This window comes from Salvia splendens, chromosome 13 (genome assembly GCF_004379255.2).
Source record: "Salvia splendens isolate huo1 chromosome 13, SspV2, whole genome shotgun sequence".
In the NCBI taxonomy this organism is placed as follows: domain Eukaryota; kingdom Viridiplantae; phylum Streptophyta; class Magnoliopsida; order Lamiales; family Lamiaceae; genus Salvia; species Salvia splendens.
In genome coordinates, this window is record NC_056044.1 from 22,985,964 (window position 1) to 23,008,705 (window position 22,742).

Genomic DNA, 22,742 nt, shown 5'->3' on the forward strand with positions numbered 1-22,742 from the left:
AAGAAAAAGAACTACACCAACCAGCCTTGGGGTCGAGCCCAAGCACCGAGCCCCACGACCAATTGTCAAGATCCAAGGACACGGGCACGGGCTCGAGGCTCGCGGCGGGGCGGGCGGCGGCGGCGCGCGCGTGTGTGCACGTGTGGGCTCTACAGCCCATCTTAGTCCACTAGAAGTATTACATGTAATAATCCCACTTATTAAATACTTGTTTAATAAGCTTCTAACTTTCAATGTGGAATACTTAATTAATCACATGGCTTCTCTCATGGCTCATTTAATTAACTAGTAATTATTTCACAACTTTAATCCATTATTTCTCACTCACCGGGAATCGAATTTGAGAAAATGAATATACCACGGTCATCTACTCCGAACGTAGATCGATGCTATATTATTTAATTTTAAAAAATTAAATGTCCCGTTGGAAGTATTCTTGGTCAAAGTCCTTTGACCGCAACGATTCAAACAATCCCCCACATGAGTGGAAATAGCCAAATGCATATGCATGCAGACACAAACTCAACCCTCAAGAGGTATATAAGCATAAGGATAGGTAGTTGTTGGCTTTGAACCCTCCATAGTCGACACCATCGGATACACAAGCGGCTTTGTAGTGCTATGCTTTGAACTAATCCCACACGGCGTGCACCGAGATAATGGTGTTAACGCTTAAACACGTCAACCTCATCCGTTCTCACGTTTTGTGTCCTTTGCGGCCTTGGACACCACTTTGGATTCATAAGTGTGTTATTTGAAGCGGCCTCACTTCACACTTATATAGTTGATTCCTAACCGAGTATCTTGCCCTACTCGGTCTCCTTGAGAAATCAATCTCCTCGAGATCCTTAGGAGTCATTAAAAGTCATAGACTTAGCCTCACCACTAGGCAAGTTTTCCAACACTCTATTGTTCTCTAGGGAATAGATATAGTTGAGTGTTTCTCATGAACTCTCATAGCTTAGTTGCCCCTTTGAACCAAGTTCTTGGGATCTCCAGTCATCATGGTTGGGTTACCACTATAACAATTCTTTAGTTTGTGGATTTCAAACTCATTCCCTCTAGCAACTTATTCATTTGATCACGTTTTAACCCTTTGGTTAGCGGATCCGCTAGATTATCTATGGACTTCACATAGTCAATTGTAATCACCCATGTTGTTATCAAATGTCTCAAGGTGTTATGTCGTCGACGTATATGTCGAGACTTACCGTTATAGAAGCCATTGTTTGCCCTTGCAATAGCCGCTTGGCTATCGCAGTGGATCAGCATTGGTGGCACTGGCTTAGACCAACATGGAATATCTTCAAGGAAGTTCTTAAGCCATTCGGCTTCCTCACCAGCCTTATCTAAAGCAATGAACTCTGATTCCATTGTTGATCGGGCTGTACATGTCTGTTTTGTGGATTTCCACGATACAGCACCACACCCAATAGTAAAGACGTATCCACTTGTTGAAAGTGAGTCTCTATTGTCGGATATCCAATTTGCATCACAGTACCCTTCAAGTACCAGAGGGTATCTCGAGAAGTGTTGCCCATGATTTTGAGTATGTTTTAAATATCTCAAAACCCTCACAAGAGCTCTCCAATGCTCTTTGCTTGGATTGCTCGTGTAACGAATCAACTTGTTCACGGCACAAGCAATGTCGGGTCGAGTGCAATTAGTCAAGTACATAATGCATCCGATGACCCATGCATACTCTTCTTGTGCAACGGGCTCGCCTTTGTTCTTACTCAAGTGAACGTCGAGTTCAATTGGAGTCTTAACCGGCGCGCCATCATAGGCTTTGAATTTATTCAATATATTCTCAACATAATGTGATTGTGTTAAGATGATTCCATCAGACGTTCTTAGAATCTTCATTCCAAGAATTACATCGGCTAGACCCATGTCTTTCATGTCAAAGTTTCTCTTTAACATGGCCTTTGTATCGTTAATTACTTGAGTATTGCTACCCAAGATTAACATATCATCAACGTATAGATACACTATAACATGGCCGTTATTAATGCTCTTGATGTAGACACATTTGTCGCACTCGTTGATTTTAAACCCATTTGATAACATCACATTATCAAACTTCAAGTGCCATTGCAATGACGCTTGTTTCAATCCATATAGAGACTTTACGAGCTTGCATACCTTTTTCTCTTGTCCAGGTACTAAAAACCCTTCGGGTTGTTCCATATAAATTTCATCTTCTAGTTCACCATTTAGAAACGCGGTCTTTACATCCATTTGATGAATCTCAAGATTGTGCAATGCAGCAATAGCGAGAAGTACTCGGATAGATGTAATCCTTGTTACAGGTGAATAGGTATCGAAGAAGTCATGTCCTTCCTTTTGTTTAAAACCATTTACTACTAGTTGGGCTTTATACTTATCCACTGTTCCATCGGCCTTAAATTTCCTTTTAAGTACCCATTTGCAACCTAGAGGTTTCGCACCTTCAGGTAGATCTACCAACACCCAAGTGTGGTTTAGCAAAATTGAATCAATTTAGCTTTGAACAACTTCTCTCCAATGTAGCCCGTCTGGGCGATCGAAGGCTACTTTTATAGATGTTGGTTCTTCATCTAACATAAAAACAATGTAGTCAGGACCAAATGTTTTTGGTGTTCTGACCCTACTACCACGTCTTAGTACTGTATCCTTTGGATCGGACCTTGCACGCTTGAGCGATTCAGGTTCCTCATCCGCTTATTTAGAACTAGTGGCTTCTTCTTCCACTAATTTAGAACTAGTGGCTTCTTCTTCAATTCTTGTCTCAGAATTGGTTGAGACTTTTTCCTTGTCTTTGCAAGGAAATGTATTTTCGAGAAATACAACATTCCTTGACTCAATTGTTGTTCCTACTGTTTTAGGTCCAATTGTAACTTCTTTGGGCGGGGGAACCATTACTTTTGCCAAACACCCCCACACTTTGAGGTATTTGTAAGATGGTTTCCTTCCTTTCCACGACTCATAAGGAGTGACATCTTTTCCTTTGCGTGGGATTTTGTTTAGGATAGAGTTGGCTGTCAAGATAGCCTCCCCCACATGTTCTGGGGCAATCCTGAACTAAGTAGCAGTGCATTCATCATTTCCTTTAGAGTTTGATTTTTGCGTTCTGCAACACCATTAGATTGTGGTGAATATGGAGAAGTTGTTTGATGAATTATACCACTTGCGTTGCATAACTCCTCAAACGGGGCTACATATTCACCTCCTCTATCGCTTCGAATCGTTTTGATTTTACAACCAAGTTGATTCTCAACTTCGTTCTAATAATTTTTGAACGCTTCTATTTCTTCATCTTTACTTCTTAAATGATAAATGTAGCAATACCTTGTGCAATCATCTATGAAAGTGATAAAGTACTTTTTACCACCTCTAGTTTGCACCATCTTTAAATCACATACGTCCGTGTGAATTAATTCAAGGGGTTTTGTGCTTCGTTCAACCTAGTGAAACGACAACTTAGTCATTTTTGCTTCAAGACAAATTTCACATTTATCTTGGGTATCTATCCACTTCATTAGCCTTTAGTAAATCTAAATTCACTAATCTTTTAATGGCTTTTGAATTTACATGTCCCAATCTACAATGCCACAAATTTGAACACTCAGTCAAGTAAGAGGAAGTAGATGCTTTATTATTATTAGCCAATGGCTTTGCAACACTGCGAGTTGCCACACTGAGCTTGAAAAGTTCATCGGTTACATAACCTTTTCCGAGTGACTTTCCAAACTTGTACAATGCAAACCTATCAGACTCAAATACAAGTTTAAACCCCTTATTAACTAGTATTGATCCTGACACTAGGTTCTTGCGGATGTCCGGGACATGCAGCACATCCTTCAAAGTGATAGTGACGCCAGACGTCATCATGAGAATCACGTTGCCAATGTCGAGGATTTCAGACGATGCTTGATTCCACATGTTGATCTTCCTCCCTTCAACAGCAGTGTAGGAGGCAAACTTGCTCCTATTTGAGCAGACATGAGCAGTAGCGCCGGTGTCGATGTACCAGCCACCCTTGTTATCAACAAGGTTAACTTCTTCAGTGACTACAACAATGAGGTCGTTTTCATCCCAGTCTTTGAACTCCTTCTCAACGACGTGGTCTGCCGGCTTCTTCTTCTTGCTGCGGCAGTCCTTGGCAAAGTGGTCAGTTTTGTCACACTTGAAGCATTCGCCTTCAAATTTCTTTGCAGGCTGCTTTCCTTTCCCTTTATCCTTTTGACCTGGGCGAGGGCGTTTGTTGGAGGGACCGCCCCGCTCCAACAGATTGGCTTTGGCTTTAAGTAGGCTAAAGCCCTTAGCCTTTTGGTCGCTTTTGCATACATCAGCCTCAATGCGTAATTTCACGATCAAGTCTTCAATGGTCATCTGTTTTCACTTATGTTTGAGATAGCTCTTGAAGACCTTCCAACTGGGTGGAAGCTTGTCAATGATCGTGCACCTTAAGAATTTATCGGGCAAGGTCATCCATTCAGCCACTAGTGCGTGGATGATCATTTGGAGCTCTTGAACTTGCTCCATGATGGGTCGAGAGTCGACCATCTTGTAGTCCATAAATTTGGATGCTACAACTTGTTCAGTACCTGCAGCATTATCTATGCTATACTTCCTTTCTAGGCTTTCCCACATCTCTTTTGATGTGGTTAGAACGGAGTATACATTGTACAAACTATCATCTAAGGCACTTAGAATGAAATTTTTACAAAGATAATCTCATTTTCTCCAAGCTTCATAGTCCGCCATGACTTCGAGCCTAGTATCTTGATCGCTTGACGTGGGCGGCTTGTTTGCAGTGAGGAAGTTGGCGACGCCCAATGTTGTCAAGTAGAACAACATCTTTTGGTACCACTGAAAGTTCATCGAGGCAATGTGTGTGCGGTGTGCGTTCTAATGTTCTAGGTTGAGCTACTAACTCCAATGAATCCACTAGATCACTAGGTCTAGGAACTCAAGGGAATATAGAAGACTCAGTCGTTGGACACACAAAGCTCGTGTTTCAAAGATCCCTCAACCCGTTATACTATAGACTAGTATAGAGAAGCAAGGGTCGATCCCACGAAGATGGACACGTAAAAAAGAATCTAGAGACTTTGGTTTAGAAAGTGGCTGCTGCCACGCAAATTGGGTTGAGGTTAACTACTATTAGACCTAAGCACAAAATCAAACACTAGACCTAGGAACTGTAACATCACGCTGATAACGAACATCAAAATAACCAACTAACTTCCTAGACTGAGCAAACAACTTCCTAATATAACCAAACAGAAAGCGAGTAACAGTGGGGACCATATTCCAGAAATAACAAGTACGGAAGAAAAAGGCTGCAACTAACTAACTACGGATTTAACTAACAACGACATGCATCTCATCAACTGAATCAAATACGAATATGAAGAAAATAGAGCACATACCCAGATTCGAATAGAATATAGAAGTTCGGACGTCGGAAACTTGCGACTAGCCGGAAATAAAATAGATCTACATAAACTAGACGGAATGAAACGAAAACACGAAAACTAGGCATCAACTCCGATCACCCTGTTTCAGATCCAACCGCCGGATGCTTAATCCACTCCGGATCCAAGCATTCCAAACCCAACAACAAACAAAATCAACTCCATAACTTCTTATTCGAACGATCTGCTCCGATCAACACAAAAATCAAACATCCAATTCCGCGGCATCATCAAACTCAAAATAAATGGGATCCATGATCGAAATTAATCAACAACTCAAATACGGAAATAGAAATTTCATAAACAACGGAAATGCAACAGCAAACAGGGCCGAGCTTCGAACGGAGAAGCTCGGTGAAATTCACGACAGTAAAGTAAAATGAAAGATATTAAATTGTTTCTTCGCCCTCTGTAAGGACGGTGTTACCCAACTACTAACTAGCAAAATAAACCCGAGAATACCCCATAATTTCCCGATGAAACCCAAAAGTATGTAGAAATGAGTGAGCTAGAGCTACAATCTGGTCATAAGTCCTCCACCGAGAAGGTCCCCTCTGATTGCATGCTTTCTTCTTTATATAGGTGCGGACATAATCTTTTAGAAGCCTTCGTAGAAATCTCATTTCTACCCTTCAGCTCCTTGATTTCCTCCGTCTTGTAATTTTCTTCAAATTGCTCACTTATTCGCCAGTTTCCTTGGACCATGCAATTGCCCTTTTCTTTTCCTGGATCTGCCGAAAATCTTCCACACACCTGGCTTGAAACATGTGTTAGACCCCGCAAATACAAGAATTTTACCCTATAACCTATGCATGAAATTAGCCTTATCAACCACCTTTTGAAGTCAGATCCTCCAAACTTTGGTAGCTTCTCGGCAGGTGGCATCATTCTTGGTGCCAAATGTGTCGTACTTGGTCCATGGAAGGAACCAATTCCTTTGCCCCTGAAGGAGCCAACAACGTGGTTGGGCATAGAGCCCCCACCATTCATGTTGGACATAGAGCCCGCCATGGTCGTACCAGCCCCGAAGGAATTAGCACCAAAGTGAGACCCGAAGGCCCCAGCATTCGTGTGAGACCCGAAGGTCCCAGCACTCGATCCATTAAAGGATCCGAAGGAACCACTAAAAGTGGAACCAACCGATCCACTAGAGGTGGATCCACCAGTGGGCCCAATGGGCTTAACAAACTCCCTAGGCGTTGTTGATGAAGATGGATAGTGCCCGGGAGTGGGCATCATCGTCGGAATCGACGATGTATTGACCGGTGCAGTGGTCGACAAGGTGGATGGAGATGCAACGGCGGTGGTGGCAGCGACGGTGTTGGATTCAATCGACATCTCCAGCAAAGGTATTAAGTTTCGGAAGTGATTATGTTCAGTTTAGAGATCCAAATTCCTTCAAAGGCAAGTCCTATCTCGTCTTGCGATTGTTGGGATTCTTCTTCTTACAAGAGATAAAAGTCGGGAGTAATACAACCCAAAGAAGAAATACAAAAGAACGAACTGAACCGAAATTACAATGGAAAAAAAATGAAACAGTAAGACCGTAAAAGTGTTTAGTCGAGTCGAGGAGACCTCTTTCCGCAAGACGAGATACGCCCTGGTAGTACTCTGGTGAAGCAGCACCGCAATCAACAGAGCTCCGACGAACTGGATGGAGGAGAGGGCAGAGCTTTCGACATGAAAAAACAATGCAGGAGAGGGAGAGAGCTTATGATGCTATATGCTTTGTGAATGTTGTGTAGAGATGCATGGAATGACTAGCCTATTTATAGGCTCAGTCCACTACTGGGGGTCAACAACCATGATGACTGTCATCATTGCGAGATTGTAACTGCCGAACGTTACGGGCGTTACAAACCGTTACGAGAGCTGCTCCTTGATGCATCGGGACACGCGCGCGTCTAGGTTCGTAATGACGTGGACTTCATCACTTGTCAGCCACGTAGGCTCTTACCGCATCATACTGACGATGTGTCATCCCACTTGGCTTGCTGGCGTGGAAACGTTGGTGGTTAAAAAAAAAAAAGAAATACACCAACCAGCCTTGGGGTCGAGCCCAAGCACTGAGCCCCACGACAACCCAAAGACCAATTGCCAAGATCCAAGTCCACAGGCACGGGCACGGGCTCGAGGCGCGCGCGTGTGTGCGCGTGTGGGCTCTACAGCCCATCTTAGTCCACTAGAAATATTACATGTAATAATCCCACTTATTAAATACTTGTTTAATAAGCTTCTAACTTTCAATGTGGGATACTTAATCTCATTGCTTCTCTCATGGCTCATTTAATTAACTAGTACTTATTTCGCAACTTTAATCTATTATTTCTCACTCACCGGGAATCGGATTTGAGAAAATGAATATACCATGGTCATCTACTACGAACGTAGATCGACGCTATATTATTTAATTTCATAAAATTAAATGTCTCGTTGGAAGTATTCTTGGTCAAAGTTCTTTGACCGCAACGATTCCAACAACCTATAGCTGTGGTTGCCCTCAAATAAGCGTTTACAATTATTATAGGCCGGAGTATGCTCTATCATACAATCTGCCTCCTTCCGCTCCATTTCATCAATTTTTGAATCATGATCACACAATAGAGTTTTAATTATGAGTACCATTTTACAATGTCACAACTTATAAAAAATGAAATTTTATTCCCCCTCTTTTCCCCCCAATGTAGACTATCGTCACCGTTTCAGTAGTGAATAATCGTATTAGCAACTGGAAAGCTTAGTGAAAGTTGTACATGGACTGAAATATGATTTTCAATTTTTTTTTATTATCAGTATCGGATTTGAATTAACATCGTTACGCTTAACTCTAACAGCTTGAGGGGTGACCTTTTGGTATTGGAAAAGTAGATCCGCATTAGATTTGATCAATGAAATCAATTTATCTGCCGCTATCTTATCATTGTTGTGCGGAGATGATTTTCGAAAACCACCAAAATTAATGTAGAAAGTCTCATTTGTGGACGGTACGAAATTGGTAAAGTGTGAGAGGGGAGGAGAAAAAGTGGGTAAAGTAGAATAGATGAAAAAAAGTGGGTAAAATATTAGAGAAAAAAAATTCTATTTTTATAAATGAGACTATTTCTTTTGTAGACATTCCAAAATAACAAAATAAAACTATTTTTTATGGACGAATATTTATTTGAGCAATCTAACAGGACGTAATAAATGCAACTAAAACACAAATTCAGTTGACAAAACATTTTTTCTTCCATCAATATTGGGTTCAGGGTCAGAGTAATCTCGAGCCCAAGTTTTGTATCTCTAGCGGTAATAATTTGAAAAAAAAAGAGAAAAAGATAAAGAAGGTGTCTATGTATTGAACTGGATTGTCGTAAGAGGGTTCAGTAGAGTTGGATATTAAAATGTCTGGTCTCTCTGCCCTGTGAAAGAGAAAATGTGGAATCAACCGTTTTATCACCATACTTTGCAGTGATTTTATATTCACCTAAGAAAGCAAAGAAGCTGTAAGAACCATGCTCATTACTTCTCCCTTCCAACCCATCACTACTCCACTCTTTCATAAGCTTGTCCACCGCCTCCCCCGTCGCTAGGTTGCTAAAGTTACCGTCCGTGAGACACATCTGGTAACACCTCCCCCGACGAAACGCCGTCCACAGCACAATCCCGTTAACCGCCGGATGCGAGAACCCTTCCCTCACCACTTCCTCCAAGTAGATAGCCTGTTAGGTTGCATTGCAATTTGCAACACTCACTCAATTAATTAACGCGATCTTTAAATTTATATTCATTTACCTATTAAAAAAAAGTAATCTAACCTGTGTTTCCTTGGTGAATTCATTGCTTATATCAACTTCAGTGAGCCAAATAGGAAGGCCAAGGGTGGCTAGTTTGTCAAGAACAGCTCTCATCAATGGCGGATTAGGCACATCAAAATGGCCCTGCAGCCCAATCCCTCCCACCGTGACTCCTCCCCGTTGGAGGCCTCGCATTCTTGAAACGTAAGCATCAACCGTTGATTCTGCGTCGCTGCAGGTTTCCACCACATTGAACTCGTTCATGAAGAGCGTGGCGAGGGGATCGGATTGGTGGGCGGCCTTGAACAAGTGCAGCGTGGCGTTGGGGCCGAGGCGGTCCTCGTAGAAGTCGAAGTGGAGCATCTCGTTGTTGACGTCCCAGTGCACGAAGTCTCCTCTGTACTTGTGCATAAGGCTCTGGATTCGTGAGGTCACCGCTGATTCGAGGGCGGATCCGGTCAGGTTTTGGGCCCATTTGGGGATGTATTGTGGATTCTCCCAGAAGATGTTGTGGCCTCTCACTGTTATTTGGTTGGCTTGCACGAATTCTAGCATCTGATCCGGGAGAGTGTAGTTCACTTGGCCTTGTATGAATTCGGTTGCGTTCCATTTGAGCTCGTTTTCGAACACTGCTGCGTTGAATCTCTCCACGAACCATTTCTGATAGGGAGGATTTGCTATGATGCTTTCGGCTATGGCTGATCCGAAGGGGAAGTCTTTCGAGAGCTGCTCTACTCTTATTGAAGCTCCCTGCACTTGTCTGCCCTCCCTGTCTGAAACATGAACTGTAACGGCTCGTTTTCTCGCCTGCAGATAAAAGGAGATGATTTATGATCTTAGGATAAATGAATGATTTATGGCATTGCCTTACCTGATTGATCTTGGTGTCTTGATTCAGTCTCCATTGCTGTGGAGTGAAAGGCTGCAGAGAAGCGCTGGCGATTTCTATACCGACGACATCCTTACTGTCTGAATTCTGTAGTGCAGACTAGTTAAAACTTAGTATAGTAGGATTGGATATGATCATATTTAATGAATGTTGTTTTGGATTGTCGACTGCAACAGACGTGCATGTGTTAGTTAATTAGTTACCTTGATGTAAAGAGTGTTTGAATTTGAAGGGGAAGACAATACAAATCCACCCTTGAGAAATGACCAGCACCCTTTATATGCTGTCACGGTTCCGATGCATTTTAGGCGTGTGTCTTGTGTTACTAGACTGGCTGTTATCATGGCTGATTCGGCATCCTTGATCCTGATCCAAACTGTAACACGATCGATCACATTTCAAGTTCGGAGACACTTAAGTTGTAACCCGACATAACATATGTGACATGACAAAATGTGTGTGCACTGATGAATTGAAATATGAGATTGAAATACGAGACTCAACTGGAGAAGCAGTATTTTGTGGCAGCATCTAGGTTTTTAAGAGAAAACGAGAATGATTTTTGTCGATCTCCGGTGTCTGGAATGGTGTGCTGCTGCTGATCCTTGAGCATCCCTCCATTGTATAGAGGTGGCTCAGGTTGTATTTTACACTGTTCAACATACATAACAAATTAGTAAATGTGTGGATAAAAAATGTGTAGGCATGTTGAGGGAGCATCCAAATAGCCATAGTTAGAATAGAGTAAAATGTATTAGAAGAATGGTGGCTACCTTAGTGTAAGCTGTTGAATCATAAAGTGGCCCATCTGCAATAAACAAGAAGGTAGCGTCAGTATATATATTGAAAATTGAGAGAAAGAGAAAGGGAGAGAGAACAGAACCATAGGATGAAACCGGGATGGAAATGAAGAACAAAAGTAGAGCAGCGAGGATTGGCGTTTGAGACATGCTTCGAAGGAAAGAGTTGCAGAGAAATATGTAAAATTGTGTGGAGAATAATAAACAAGGAAGGAATGATGAGAGAGAATTAAGTGGAGCGGAATTGATCACAAGCCAAACACTTCATTGCCTCTTCTCCTTTATTTCACTTATATACAAACCTAGTACTTCCGTCCCATTGAAGATGACTCACTTTCCTTTTTGGTTTGTCCCAACCAAGATGACCCCTTACTAAAAGTGGAAACACATTTATCCATACTTTATTCCCTCTCTCTTATTTTATTCTCTCTACTTAACACACAAAATAAAGTTGCATAAAATCCTGTGCCGCCCAAAGAAGGGGTCATCTTCCTTAGGACGGAGGGAGTAATTCATTACTTTCTTAATCTCTCTTTACTACTTCATTCATTTGCTCTATTTTCTTGCATCTTCACTATAGATTCACATAAACTACTACTGTTTTAGTTATTTGTTAGTGGGACCAAAAATTCGATTGTCCCTCAACTGAAATGTCCCAGCAATTAAGTTGAGAAAATCAATTAATTTAATTAGTTAATTTTGTTATAATTAATCAATCATTCGATTGTCGCTCAACTGAAAAAGGTGTTGCCTCGACACTAGGAAAGGAAGTTTACATTATTATATTATAAGTAGACATATAAACATGGGACGTGTGTACTAATGAATGCTTGTATTGCAAAAGAATCTGATGTTTCAAAAAGGGGTGTGTCACTCCCGTGACGGATAAGTACAAAGGAGCTGATTTAAATCTTGCTCAAGCTAACGGTATAAATCTACAAATAATAATTTAAATCTACAGGAATAGTTTTCAATTAAAAGTAAAACTAGTTTTGAGATTAGAGTGATTAAGAATTGATTAACGATAAATCAAAAAATGAAAACCTCCGTCATGACCGAGAACTTATTACTTTGGTTCATATGGTAAAGTTGTCTCACCAAATTTATACTATTAGTTGTAGCAATGTACTTAAATTTACTAAATTTTGGTGGAGCATGAGATGAGTTTTAGGGGTTTGGATTAGTCCAAAAATTGAAGAGCGGACTTTAAATTTAGTTTCTGAAAAATAGAATTTTATTACTATTGTATTTTGTCAAGGATAGTAAATTTCAGGAAACCGTGACTGAGGGTAAGATTCAAGGGGAAAACAAAATCAAGAATTGAACGGGCAGTTATATGATAACTCAAATAATAATTCTTAGGATAAGATAGTAACTTTAACATGGTGTTCGTACAATATCAAATCATACGTTTTGAAATAAAGATAAAACTAGATCTTGCTTCATAACACAATTGAAATACGGTTCTATGTATGAAAATATAAGCTTCCTAAAGTTTATTAATAATAGAGAAATGCCTCCCCTCATTGGCACTCACCACACCACTTTTACTCATAAAATTTCTCTAGTCAGCCCATTTGATTCTTAAAGTCTATTTATTGACAAACCAATATTACAAAGAAAAATCTCTGCTTCTTGGTGATGAGTAATTAAAGAATATGAACATAACTTGTACCATTCATTACTTGAGATGGAGTCATGGAGATACAAGGAGGAATTTCGAGAAAAGAAAAAACAACGATGTGCTTCAAGTGATTACATTTATAAAAAATAAAATATAATTTAAATAACACTTATAAATATAATTTAAATAACACTTATTGTTAGAAGAATATCACATAGAATCAGGAAATAATATGTAATTAATTTGGAGTATATCTTGCCAAGATTAGAGTATCGTTCATGGTAAATTAGGTTTACCTTACATAGAGTATAGCTAGCCTATAAATGTATAACTCTGTATTATAATTTAGTGAATAGAAAGAATTCCCCTTACCGACTTTAACATGGCCTCAGAGCCGAAAAAACGATCCTAGGCTCAGAAAAATTTCATCATTGCCAATACCAATTCTCGACTCTTTCTAGCCAAAAATCAAATCCAGAAACCACATCCTACAGCAAAAACATGTCAGATACAAAGGAGGAGACGAAACCCAATCCAAATCAGACGAAAAGCCTACGAAATAGCAAAAGCATCACGGTAGCATTCAAATTGAACGGGAAAAATTACCCTCTATGGTCTCGACTAATGAAAGTCAAGATAGGGGGCAGAGGAGCTTACTCCTACATCAGGAAGGAACCTCCAGAAGCGGGCAGTAAGGGGTTCGATGAGTGGGAGGAGAACGACCTTGTGGTGTTCTCGTGGATCGTCGACAACATTGAAAATGAGATTGTCGCCGACTTTGCACATCACCTAACATCAAAGGCTTTGTGGGACAGCCTGGCGGTCACGTTCGAAAACAAGGCAGACCGCTACCTCATCTACGACATAAAAGAAAAGGCGATCAATATCAAACAGGGAAATCTCGATCTAGAAACATACTACCGGAGGATTCATGGACTATGGATCAATATAGATCGTTGTCAGAAGTAACCTATCGACTGTTGTGATAAGGGGATCGATCAATTTCGAACCCATTCGAACTCAAAGCAATTGATCAAGTTCTTGACCGGATTGAATCAAGAGTATGACTCGATCCGGCGGGATATCCTGAAAGAAGAATCAGCCCATCAGTAGAAGCGGCATATGGGTGGGTGAAGACGGAGGCAGCTCGACGTCCTCACCCACCGGACTAGCCAATGGTGGGGACACCGATTCGTCATTTGGGGGAGAAATTTAACATGGTTTCACCGCACAGAGCAACCGCCCATCACACCGCAACAGCCAGCCACCACCGCGCTCCGCAGCCACCAGCTGACCGACGGGAAATCGCCCAGACACCTCGAAGTTATGGTGCTCCCACTGCGGGAGGCAAAAACATACATGGGAGACCTGCTTTAAGCGGTTAGGCTACCCCGAATGGTGGGAGGACAGGTAGAAGGCTAGAGCTACCCAAGCTTAGGCGAAGATGGCCGTCGGGGTGAACGGCGATGGGGCACCGAGACGAATCGAAATCAACAACCATGGGGAAACGACTAGACCGGGGTCTGGGAAGCATCAGCCGAGTTCGCCGGCCGGCGGCAACGTACGGGGCACCGAGAATTTCACGGAGTGGACGGAGCCGACTGGCGGCGGAAAAGGAGGTAACGGGTTTGGTGCTAAGCCAAACCCTAATTGGCACATATATGATTTTAACATTGGAACCCCAGAAAACGAGAATTATAAAAATAGACCCCATCCTATTAAAATCAACCCCCCTGACTTCCTTAAATTCGAAAAGAAAACCCCAGATATTCAGAAATTACATAATTGCCCCAATTTTGTGCATGTCAATCAATTTGCACCCCTACGAGATATTTCCGTTGCGTTTCATGTTTCTAGTAATACGAGTACTACATGTTGGATATTTGATTGCGGGGCAACTGATACTATGACACCTTATCGGAGTGATTTTGTTGATCTACATGATGTTGCTAAATCTTATATTAAGACTGCAAGTGGGGAGTTTATTACTGTCATGGGGGCGGGTACTATTGAGATATCACCTACTCTCCGGCTCACGAATTGTTTATATGTTCCCACATTATCCCAAAGATTGATGTCTATTAGTCATGTGACTAAAGAACTGAATTGTACACTCCTAATGCAGCCCGACTTTTGTATTTTGCAGGATATTCCGACGAGGAGGATTCTTGGGCGTGGCACTGAGAAACAAGGACTCTACTACGTGGACGAGATAGCTCAAACTGGCAGTGCAATGTTGGCTCACGGATCCACGAAATAGGAAACTTGGCTCTGGCACCGAAGACTAGGACACCCTTCTCCTGGTTACTTTAAATTGCTTTATCCGAACCTTTCAATTCCTTCTGATTTTTCTTGTGAAACTTGTGTTTTGGCCAAGAGCCACAGACAATCATTTAAACCTACAAACACTCGTATAAAATCCATGTTTTCTTTAGTACATTCTGATGTTTGGGGTCCTGCACCAATTGTTGGTGGGAATGGTTTCCGATACTTCGTGATTTTTGTTGATGACTGCACTAGAATGACATGGATATATTTTTTGAAAAACAAATCTGATGTGTTTGATAGATTTACCTCTTTCTTCAAAATGATCTAGACACAATTCCAAACCACTATTAAAACCCTTAGGTCAGATAATGGGAGTGAATTTGTTAACAGTGATATGATCCAGTTTTGCAAAGAAAAAGGAGTAATCCACCAAACCTCTTGTGCCTATACACCTGAACAGAATGGGGTAGCAGAACGAAAAAATAGGACAATCCTAGAAATGACCCGAGCTATAATGATTGACTCCAAAGTCCCTAAATATTTTTGGCCAGAAGCAATTGCTACATCCATCTACCTCATAAACCGTCTCCCCACCAAGATCCTAAACATGAAAACCCCACTTGATGCACTATCTAAACAAGCCAAGATACCCGAACACTTGAACCTCCAGCTCAAAGTCTTCGGTTGTTCCGTCTACACCCATATCCCTAAACATGAGAGAACCAAATTGTCCCCGTGTGCAATCAAATGTGTCTTTGTAGGTATGGGGTGAACCAAAAGGGATACAGATGCTTCGATCCCCACACTCGGAAAATTATCACCACTATGAACTGTAACTTCCTTGAAACCGATTTTTTCTATAACACCCACCTTAGTAGTCAGGGGGAGAAGGGTCCAGATAAATCTAATTCTGAGGACTATCTAAGTTGGGTTGTGCCAGTGCCAAGCTCCTCGATCGAGGGTCTAACAGACCCAGTGACAGTCACTGCTACTGAGCAGGTCTCTCCACAAGAGTCGTCTCATCTGCTCCCGAGCAATCCTTCTCCGACGATATCCGAGGTAATTCCTGAACCTTGTACTGTTGAAAGTCCGGTTATTACTAATCTAGGGGATATAGATCTCCAAGAAGAAGATAACACTGTGGATGGAGACACCGGGAGATATATGCTTCCTCACAGAAGTACAAGGGGAGTTCCGCCGAAGAGATATTCCCCTGAAAAGATAGGGAAGAAGAGCCGCTATGGGGTGACAAACTTTGTTCAAGGAAACCTAACTAAAATGGCCCGGGCATTTGAAGCTGCACTGTACGAAGAAGAGGAAATTCCACAGTCAGCCGAAGAAGCAATGAAACATAAGAAGTGGAGGGAAGCAATGCTCACTGAAATGAAAGCGTTGATGAAAAACAGTACGTGGGTTAAGAACAAATTGCCCGAATGAGCTAGAACTGTCGGATGCAGATGGGTGTTCACGATTAAACAAAAACCAGATGGGACTATCGAGAGATATAAGGCACGACTCATGGCGATGGGATACACCCAGACATACGGTGTGGATTATGCTGAAACATTCTCACCAGTTGCCAAGATTAATACCGTGAGAGTGTTGTTCTCCATCGCAGCCAACAAGGACTGGCCGCTTCACCAGTTCGATGTGACAAATGCGTTCCTACACGGGGAGTTGTCAAACCCAATATACATGGAACCACCGCCGGGGTTCACAGAAGATTTTTCTGATGGGGAAGTCTGCCAGCTCAAGAAAACACTATACGGGCTGAAACAGTCCCGACGAGCGTGGTTCGGGAGATTCACAGAAGTAATGAAGAAGTATGAGTATAGACAGAGTAACTCAGACCATACTCTGTTTCTCAAAAAAAGAAATGGGAAGATCACGTGTTTAATTATATATGTAGACGACATGATCATTACCGGAGATGATGAGGAGAAGATAGCCGAACTAAGGAAGAATTTGTTTCATGAGTTCGAGATGAAAGATCTAGGCCTTCTTAAGTACTTCATGGGAATAGAGGTACTGAGGTCGAAAAAAGGAATCTTCATAAATCAGAGAAAGTATATACTAGATTTGCTAGCAGAGATAGGGATGGTCGACTACAAGCCCGTAAATACTCCAATGGTGCAATCACGGATTACGAATAAGAGATGGAGCAACCTTGGCCGACAGGGGGAGATATCAGAGGTTAGTTGGGAAGCTCATTTATTTGTCTCATAGTAGACCAGATATTGCGTATGCAGTTGGAGTAGTCAGTCAGTTTATGCATGCACCGCAAAAGGAACATTGGGAAGCAGTTTTGAGAATTGTTCGGTATCTGAAGGGAACAACGAAACATGGACTTCTATTTGAAAAACACGGACACTTGAAGATACATGGTTTCACTGATGCAGATTGGGCAGGAAATCCGAATGATAGGAAGTCTACTGCGGGGTATTTTACCTTTGTAGGAGGTAACCTTGTTACATGGAGAAGCAAGAAGCAGAAGGTTGTAGCACTTTCAAGTGCAGAGGCGGAATTCAGAGGGATCAAGAGTGGGTTAACAGAGGTTCTATGGCTACAGTGACTCATGAGGGAATTGGACCTTTGTTCGATCCTTCCTTGCAGATTGTTCTGTGATAACAAGACAGCGATAAGTATTTCCGAGAACCCAGTTCAACATGATAGAACGAAACATGTGGAGGTAGATCGACACTTCATAAAGGAGAACCTTGAAGCAAAAATTGTGGAGATGCCATATGTGAAATCCAAAGATCAACTGGCCGACATCTTGACAAAGTCGGTGGACTCAAAGTCTTTTCGAGAAGTATTGTGCAAGCTAAGTATCGGAAACTCCGTTACTTAGCTTGAGGGGGAGTGTTAGAAGAATATCACATAGAATGAGGAAATAATATGTAATTGATTTGGAGTATATCTTGCCAAGATTAGAGTATCGTTCATGGTAAATTAAGTTTACCTTACATAGAGTATAGCTAGCCTATAAATGTATAACTCTGTATTATAATTCAGTGAATAGAAAGAATTGCCCTTACCGACTTTAACACTTATATTATCCGAGATCGACAACAGTTTCATTTTCATCAATTTCACCTCGCCAAATTATCATTACCAAAGGATTTTCCAGTTGTTGTACTTCTTGTTTAACACATTATTACCCTAGCACTAAAAAACCTATAAAATCTTGAGGTCTGTTTAAAAAGAAATTTCAGATAAAATCTTGAGATCTTTTCAAAAGAAATTTATCCATCAATATAAAAATCGAGTCAATCACAATCAATATTTACAATATTCATGACATGATCGATTAATTAAATTTATTCACTACGATGGATCGGTCGATTATATGGCTTTTATTGTCTATAGCATGTGGATTGTTGGACTGTAACTTGGAACTAATATAGGAATACATGACTTTCCAATTTATAATTATTACGAAATATCTGAATTATGTAAAGCATAGTAGTAGTACAATATATTTGTTGGGCTGGATATTGAAATTAATTAGAAAGAATTTTACAAGACAAGCCCAAAACTAAAGCCTAGTGATAAAATAAATGCAGGTAACACATCTGCACGGTAGATGAGGCGCAGGTTGGTGGTGGCGGTCGTTACCGGGGGTTCTCCAGGGCCGCCGGCAGTGGGGTGGGCCGATCCTAACCCCACCTAGCTCCGCCACTGATAACATTTAGGAAGCGATCTGTGCATCTTGCAAGATACTTACATATTTTGCATGATTACTAAAATAGAAAAGTATTTTTTTCTACAAAGATAAGGAAAACATCAAAAACTATAAACTATACCACAAAGTACAAAAAATCTCGTATGCTATTAATACAATTGAGCAATACTCTTAATTCATTGATACGTGGGGCAATACAATACATGAATTTTGTACTGTATATGAAATTGACAATTGCAAAAGACATTTTGACTAGAATATCACATTTTTAAGCAAAATACTAAGGGTTAGCCACCCTCAATTTGATTTAAACCCATCACCAAAAATACTAATCAAACACACAAATTTGACAATAGGACATCTTTGAGACTAAAATTCCCAGTCAGCCCTTCTCTCTCTCTGTCTATCTTATTGAACAATATTAGATGAAGATTTCTTAGACTTCTTGCTAGCATAAATCTTGGCATATACTGTTTTGGTTCTCACACACAGCAGCATATCAAGGGCGAATCCAATGACACACACAATCGCCATAACCACAAACACCAGCCGGTAGCAATGGGCGCCAATGCACGTGTTGCCGCCTCCAGCCGTGCTCGTCGCCTGAGCGTCGTAGAGGAAGCCCGCGAGCAGGCCGGAGAAGAGGAAGGAGCCGAGCGGGAGGTTGAGAATGAGAATGTTGTAAATGAGACCGTAGTACTTGAGGCCAAAGAGCTCGGACGCTGTGGGGACTGTGACGGCAAGGCGCACGCCATAGCAGATCCCGACCACAATGGAGCCCACGTAGAGTGATCCTGGCATAGCCATGGCCATCACAACATATCCCACTGCCATTAGAATCTGTGAAGCTGCATTCCAAACAGGCCTAGGTGTCCCAGCCTTCCTACAGTTACAAATATTTCCATAAGTTACACCATTATGTATCATGACCAAACCACTATCATTGATATAAGATTAATTACTTTGATTAAGCATTTATTAACCCACTTGTTGTGACTACGATGGGTCTTTAACTATATATGATAGCACGAGACAGACTTAGGAAGTTTCGACACCATTTACTTTAGTGGATCAAAAATTTATACATATAAAATACAAAGTTGGGTGTTAGGAAAAATTGAAAAATGTGGATCTTCATTGACAAACTATGGCATATATTGTAAAGTAGATTCAAGCTGTGCTTGAAGTGTACGACCAGTAAGGGAGACTTTGTACTTAATTTAACACAATTGATGCAACTTTAATGCCTTTAATGGTCGATAAATACTAAGTATAATGTCTCACACGACACATGCAAGAATTAGAAAGTTAGCAATTTAAGAAAAGTTAGCATTATGAGCCGCACCCTATTTCTCATCTGTACCGAAATACTATGAAATATCCAAAATAAGCGGAAAAGGAGGAACTTTCTAGTAAAACTTAGCAAGTAAGCAAAGCAGACGTAATAGTAAAACTTACTTGATGAAGTACTCGGAAACCGACCCGGATAAGATCCGGCCGAAAAATCCCCAAATGCTGGTGAGTGAAACGAACATGGATACATCCGCATACCCGAGAGCCAGACCCATTTGCCCCATATTATTCATCACCGCTAGACCCGTTCCAACTCCACACAAAAACGACCCGAATAAGATCCAGAAATCCACGGTTTGCACCGCCTCAACAATTGTGTGCTCTTCTCCAATCACCGCCCGCCTCTTCTCCCCCTGATTTACCACTTCCACCTTCTTCTCCGCCTCTGCCGCCGCCGCCAGGAGCGGCTCCGTCACACTTTGCTCCACGTCGACGGCTTCGCTGCCCAAACGGATGAAATTTTTCACACTGAGGTAAATCGGGATCAAAAGAGGCGAGGCCAGTAGAACTAGGAGAATTGCGGCGAAGAATTGCGAGAACAAGCGGCCGTGAGCGCCGGTGACGTCGAATGCGAGCAAGTATAGAGCGATTACAATGGCGATTACGTTGATTATGCCGAAGAATTTCGTCTCCTCGCCTTCCTCCACCGCGGATTTCGACGGCGGGATCTCGCGGAGGAAGAACATGGCGGAGAGGCAGACGATCAACGGAACGACGGTGAGCATCAGCAGAAACTTCGCCGGATCGTCGCCGAACAGCGCCGAGCAGACGTCGGTGAAGATGGCGGTGCTCAAACCGACGTAGCCTTTTAAAATCCCCGAAACAGGACCCCGATTCTTCCGGAAATTCCGAATGCATGTTACCAAAATCGCAGTGTTCATCCAAGTAGTGCTGTTTCCACCCATACATAGAAAGATACACATCTACAATTGAATCAATTAAGCAAATTCAGTCAGAAATTGGGGATTTTGGTGTAAATGTGAAATTAGGGTTGCACACTTACCGCCCAGTAAGGGAGGGGTTGAATTCGGCCGCTGACGACGAGCCACTGGACGCCGTAGCCGACGAAGCCTTCGACGGAGCCAATGAGGAGGATGACGGAGGTGGGGAGGCGGTCGGAGGCGAGGCCGGCGAAGATGCCGAATGCTTTTCCGACGTCTTTGGCGACGGAGAGACTGTTGAGCTGGAGCTGAGTGAGTCCCATGAGCGTTTTGAGGGCGTCGGAGTAGTTAGAGAAGGTGTAATTGTTGCCGGAAATCGCTTGAACCCAGACGGCGGTGACAAGGCCGAGCCATTTTCCGGCAGGGGACGCCGGCGAGAGTTTTATTCCCATGGCAGAATGTGGGAAATATTTGTTTGGAAATGATAGAGAAATTTATCGAGGTTTTGAACTTTGGTAGTTGCTGTGAGACATGTCTGTTTGGCACCTTTATTTAAAGAGATTTTCCACTTTTTTTCTATTCCCCTTTTTCTTTTTCTTTCAATTTTTTTTAATAAATCGGAGTTGTACTACTAGGGGTGGGTAGGTACGATATACCTTACCGAAACCACCATACCGTATATCTTACCGTAAATTCGGTATGTGAAAAAATAGTACCTTTATCTTACCAAAATTTTCGGTATACCGAATTTCGGTATATCTTATTTTCGGTATGGAGAATTTTCATACCGATATCGTACCTCATTTTTGGTATGCCGTACCAAAGTTCGGTATACCATACTTTTGCAGTATACCTTACTTTCAATATCAATGAAAATCGAATATTTGAGTTTTTAGAATACTATTTATATTTTATAGTAATTTAAATAATATACGGGTATTAAATACTAGTATATTTTATTCATATTATATTATATTTCACAATAAATTTTATAATTTAAAAATATATAAAATACTTTATATATTATTATATTCATATTTTACTGTATATATCGAATTTTGGTATGCCGCGGTATATAAAAATTCATACATTTACCTTACCGAAATATTTCGGTAAGGTATCATATCGTACCGAAAATCAAGGTATACCGAAAATTAGATATTTTCAGTATTTTTTCGGTACGATAAGGTCGGTATTTCGGCATTTCGATATTTTTCCCCAGCCCTATGTACTACTACGCCGTACATGGTGGGTCAACTGCTGAGCTGCTATAGAAAAGATTAATCAACAAATAATGAAAAAAATGAAAACAGGAAACATTTGACCAGTATTTTTAATTTATAAGTTTTCTATTTAATTCTTTATTGTTGGATTTTTCTATATGTGAACACAGATTAGATTTTTTATTCCGTAAACTACGTCCCAGCGAAACTTAAAGAATAAGATATGGGATTGCATCATCATGAGAATGTCTGTGTTGAAAAAAATAAGTAAAACTTCATTTTTATAATGTGTTATCTTTTCTCTTTTATTTATATGTGCGCATATTTTTGCTTTTTAGAGTGTGTATGTTTGGAAGCAAGCTGCCTTAGAGCATCCGCAACGGTGGCGCTGCTCGCCACCGCCGTCGGTGCCGCTGGCACGGACGCCACCCGCCGCCGCTGCGCTCGCGCCGCTGGCACGGCGCTGCTCGATGCATCGAGCAGCGCCGTGCCAGCGAGCAGCTGACGTGGCGCGCCCTCATTCGTCAACGGCATAGCCGTTGGGTTTAAATAATTTTTTTTAAAAAAAATCGGTTTTTAATTAAAAAAACCGATAAAAAATAAAAAAAAAAATTCACTTCCCAAAAAAATTATATCCGTTTATAACCGTTTTTTCCCACTTTTTAATTTTTTTTTAATTTTTTTTACCCTAAAAATACACACTTTCATCTATAAATACCCTCAATTTCACTCCCAAAAATTCACATCAAACTACACAATTCTCATCATCATTCTCTCATCT

General features: G+C 41.3%; 2 protein-coding genes across 4 annotated transcripts; both read right to left on the bottom strand.

Moving 5' to 3' along the window:
- Positions 1-8,552: 8,552 nt before the first annotated feature.
- LOC121760199 (endo-1,4-beta-xylanase 5-like) lies at positions 8,553-11,176 on the bottom strand. 3 transcript variants are annotated; one of them, XM_042155846.1, is made up of 7 exons: positions 11,011-11,176; positions 10,901-10,935; positions 10,632-10,779; positions 10,331-10,503; positions 10,110-10,226; positions 9,260-10,045; positions 8,553-9,163 (listed from the first exon to the last, which is right to left on the bottom strand). In XM_042155846.1, the coding sequence occupies exons 1-7, from the start codon at positions 11,075-11,077 to the stop codon at positions 8,825-8,827; spliced, it is 1,665 nt and encodes a 554-aa protein (XP_042011780.1). In that variant the 5' UTR covers positions 11,078-11,176; the 3' UTR covers positions 8,553-8,824. The 3 variants fall into 3 exon arrangements, with proteins under 3 accessions (XP_042011780.1, XP_042011779.1, XP_042011778.1); XM_042155845.1 differs by having other exon boundaries at positions 10,110-10,214; positions 10,901-11,176; XM_042155844.1 differs by having other exon boundaries at positions 10,901-11,176.
- Positions 11,177-18,662: 7,486 nt separating this feature from the next.
- Positions 18,663-21,269, bottom strand: LOC121762909 (protein NUCLEAR FUSION DEFECTIVE 4-like). Its single transcript, XM_042158936.1, has 3 exons — positions 20,861-21,269; positions 19,963-20,780; positions 18,663-19,387 (listed from the first exon to the last, which is right to left on the bottom strand). Exons 1-3 carry the CDS (start codon positions 21,188-21,190, stop codon positions 18,913-18,915), a joined length of 1,623 nt encoding a protein of 540 aa, XP_042014870.1. The 5' UTR covers positions 21,191-21,269; the 3' UTR covers positions 18,663-18,912.
- Between the last annotated feature and the right edge of the window lie 1,473 nt (positions 21,270-22,742).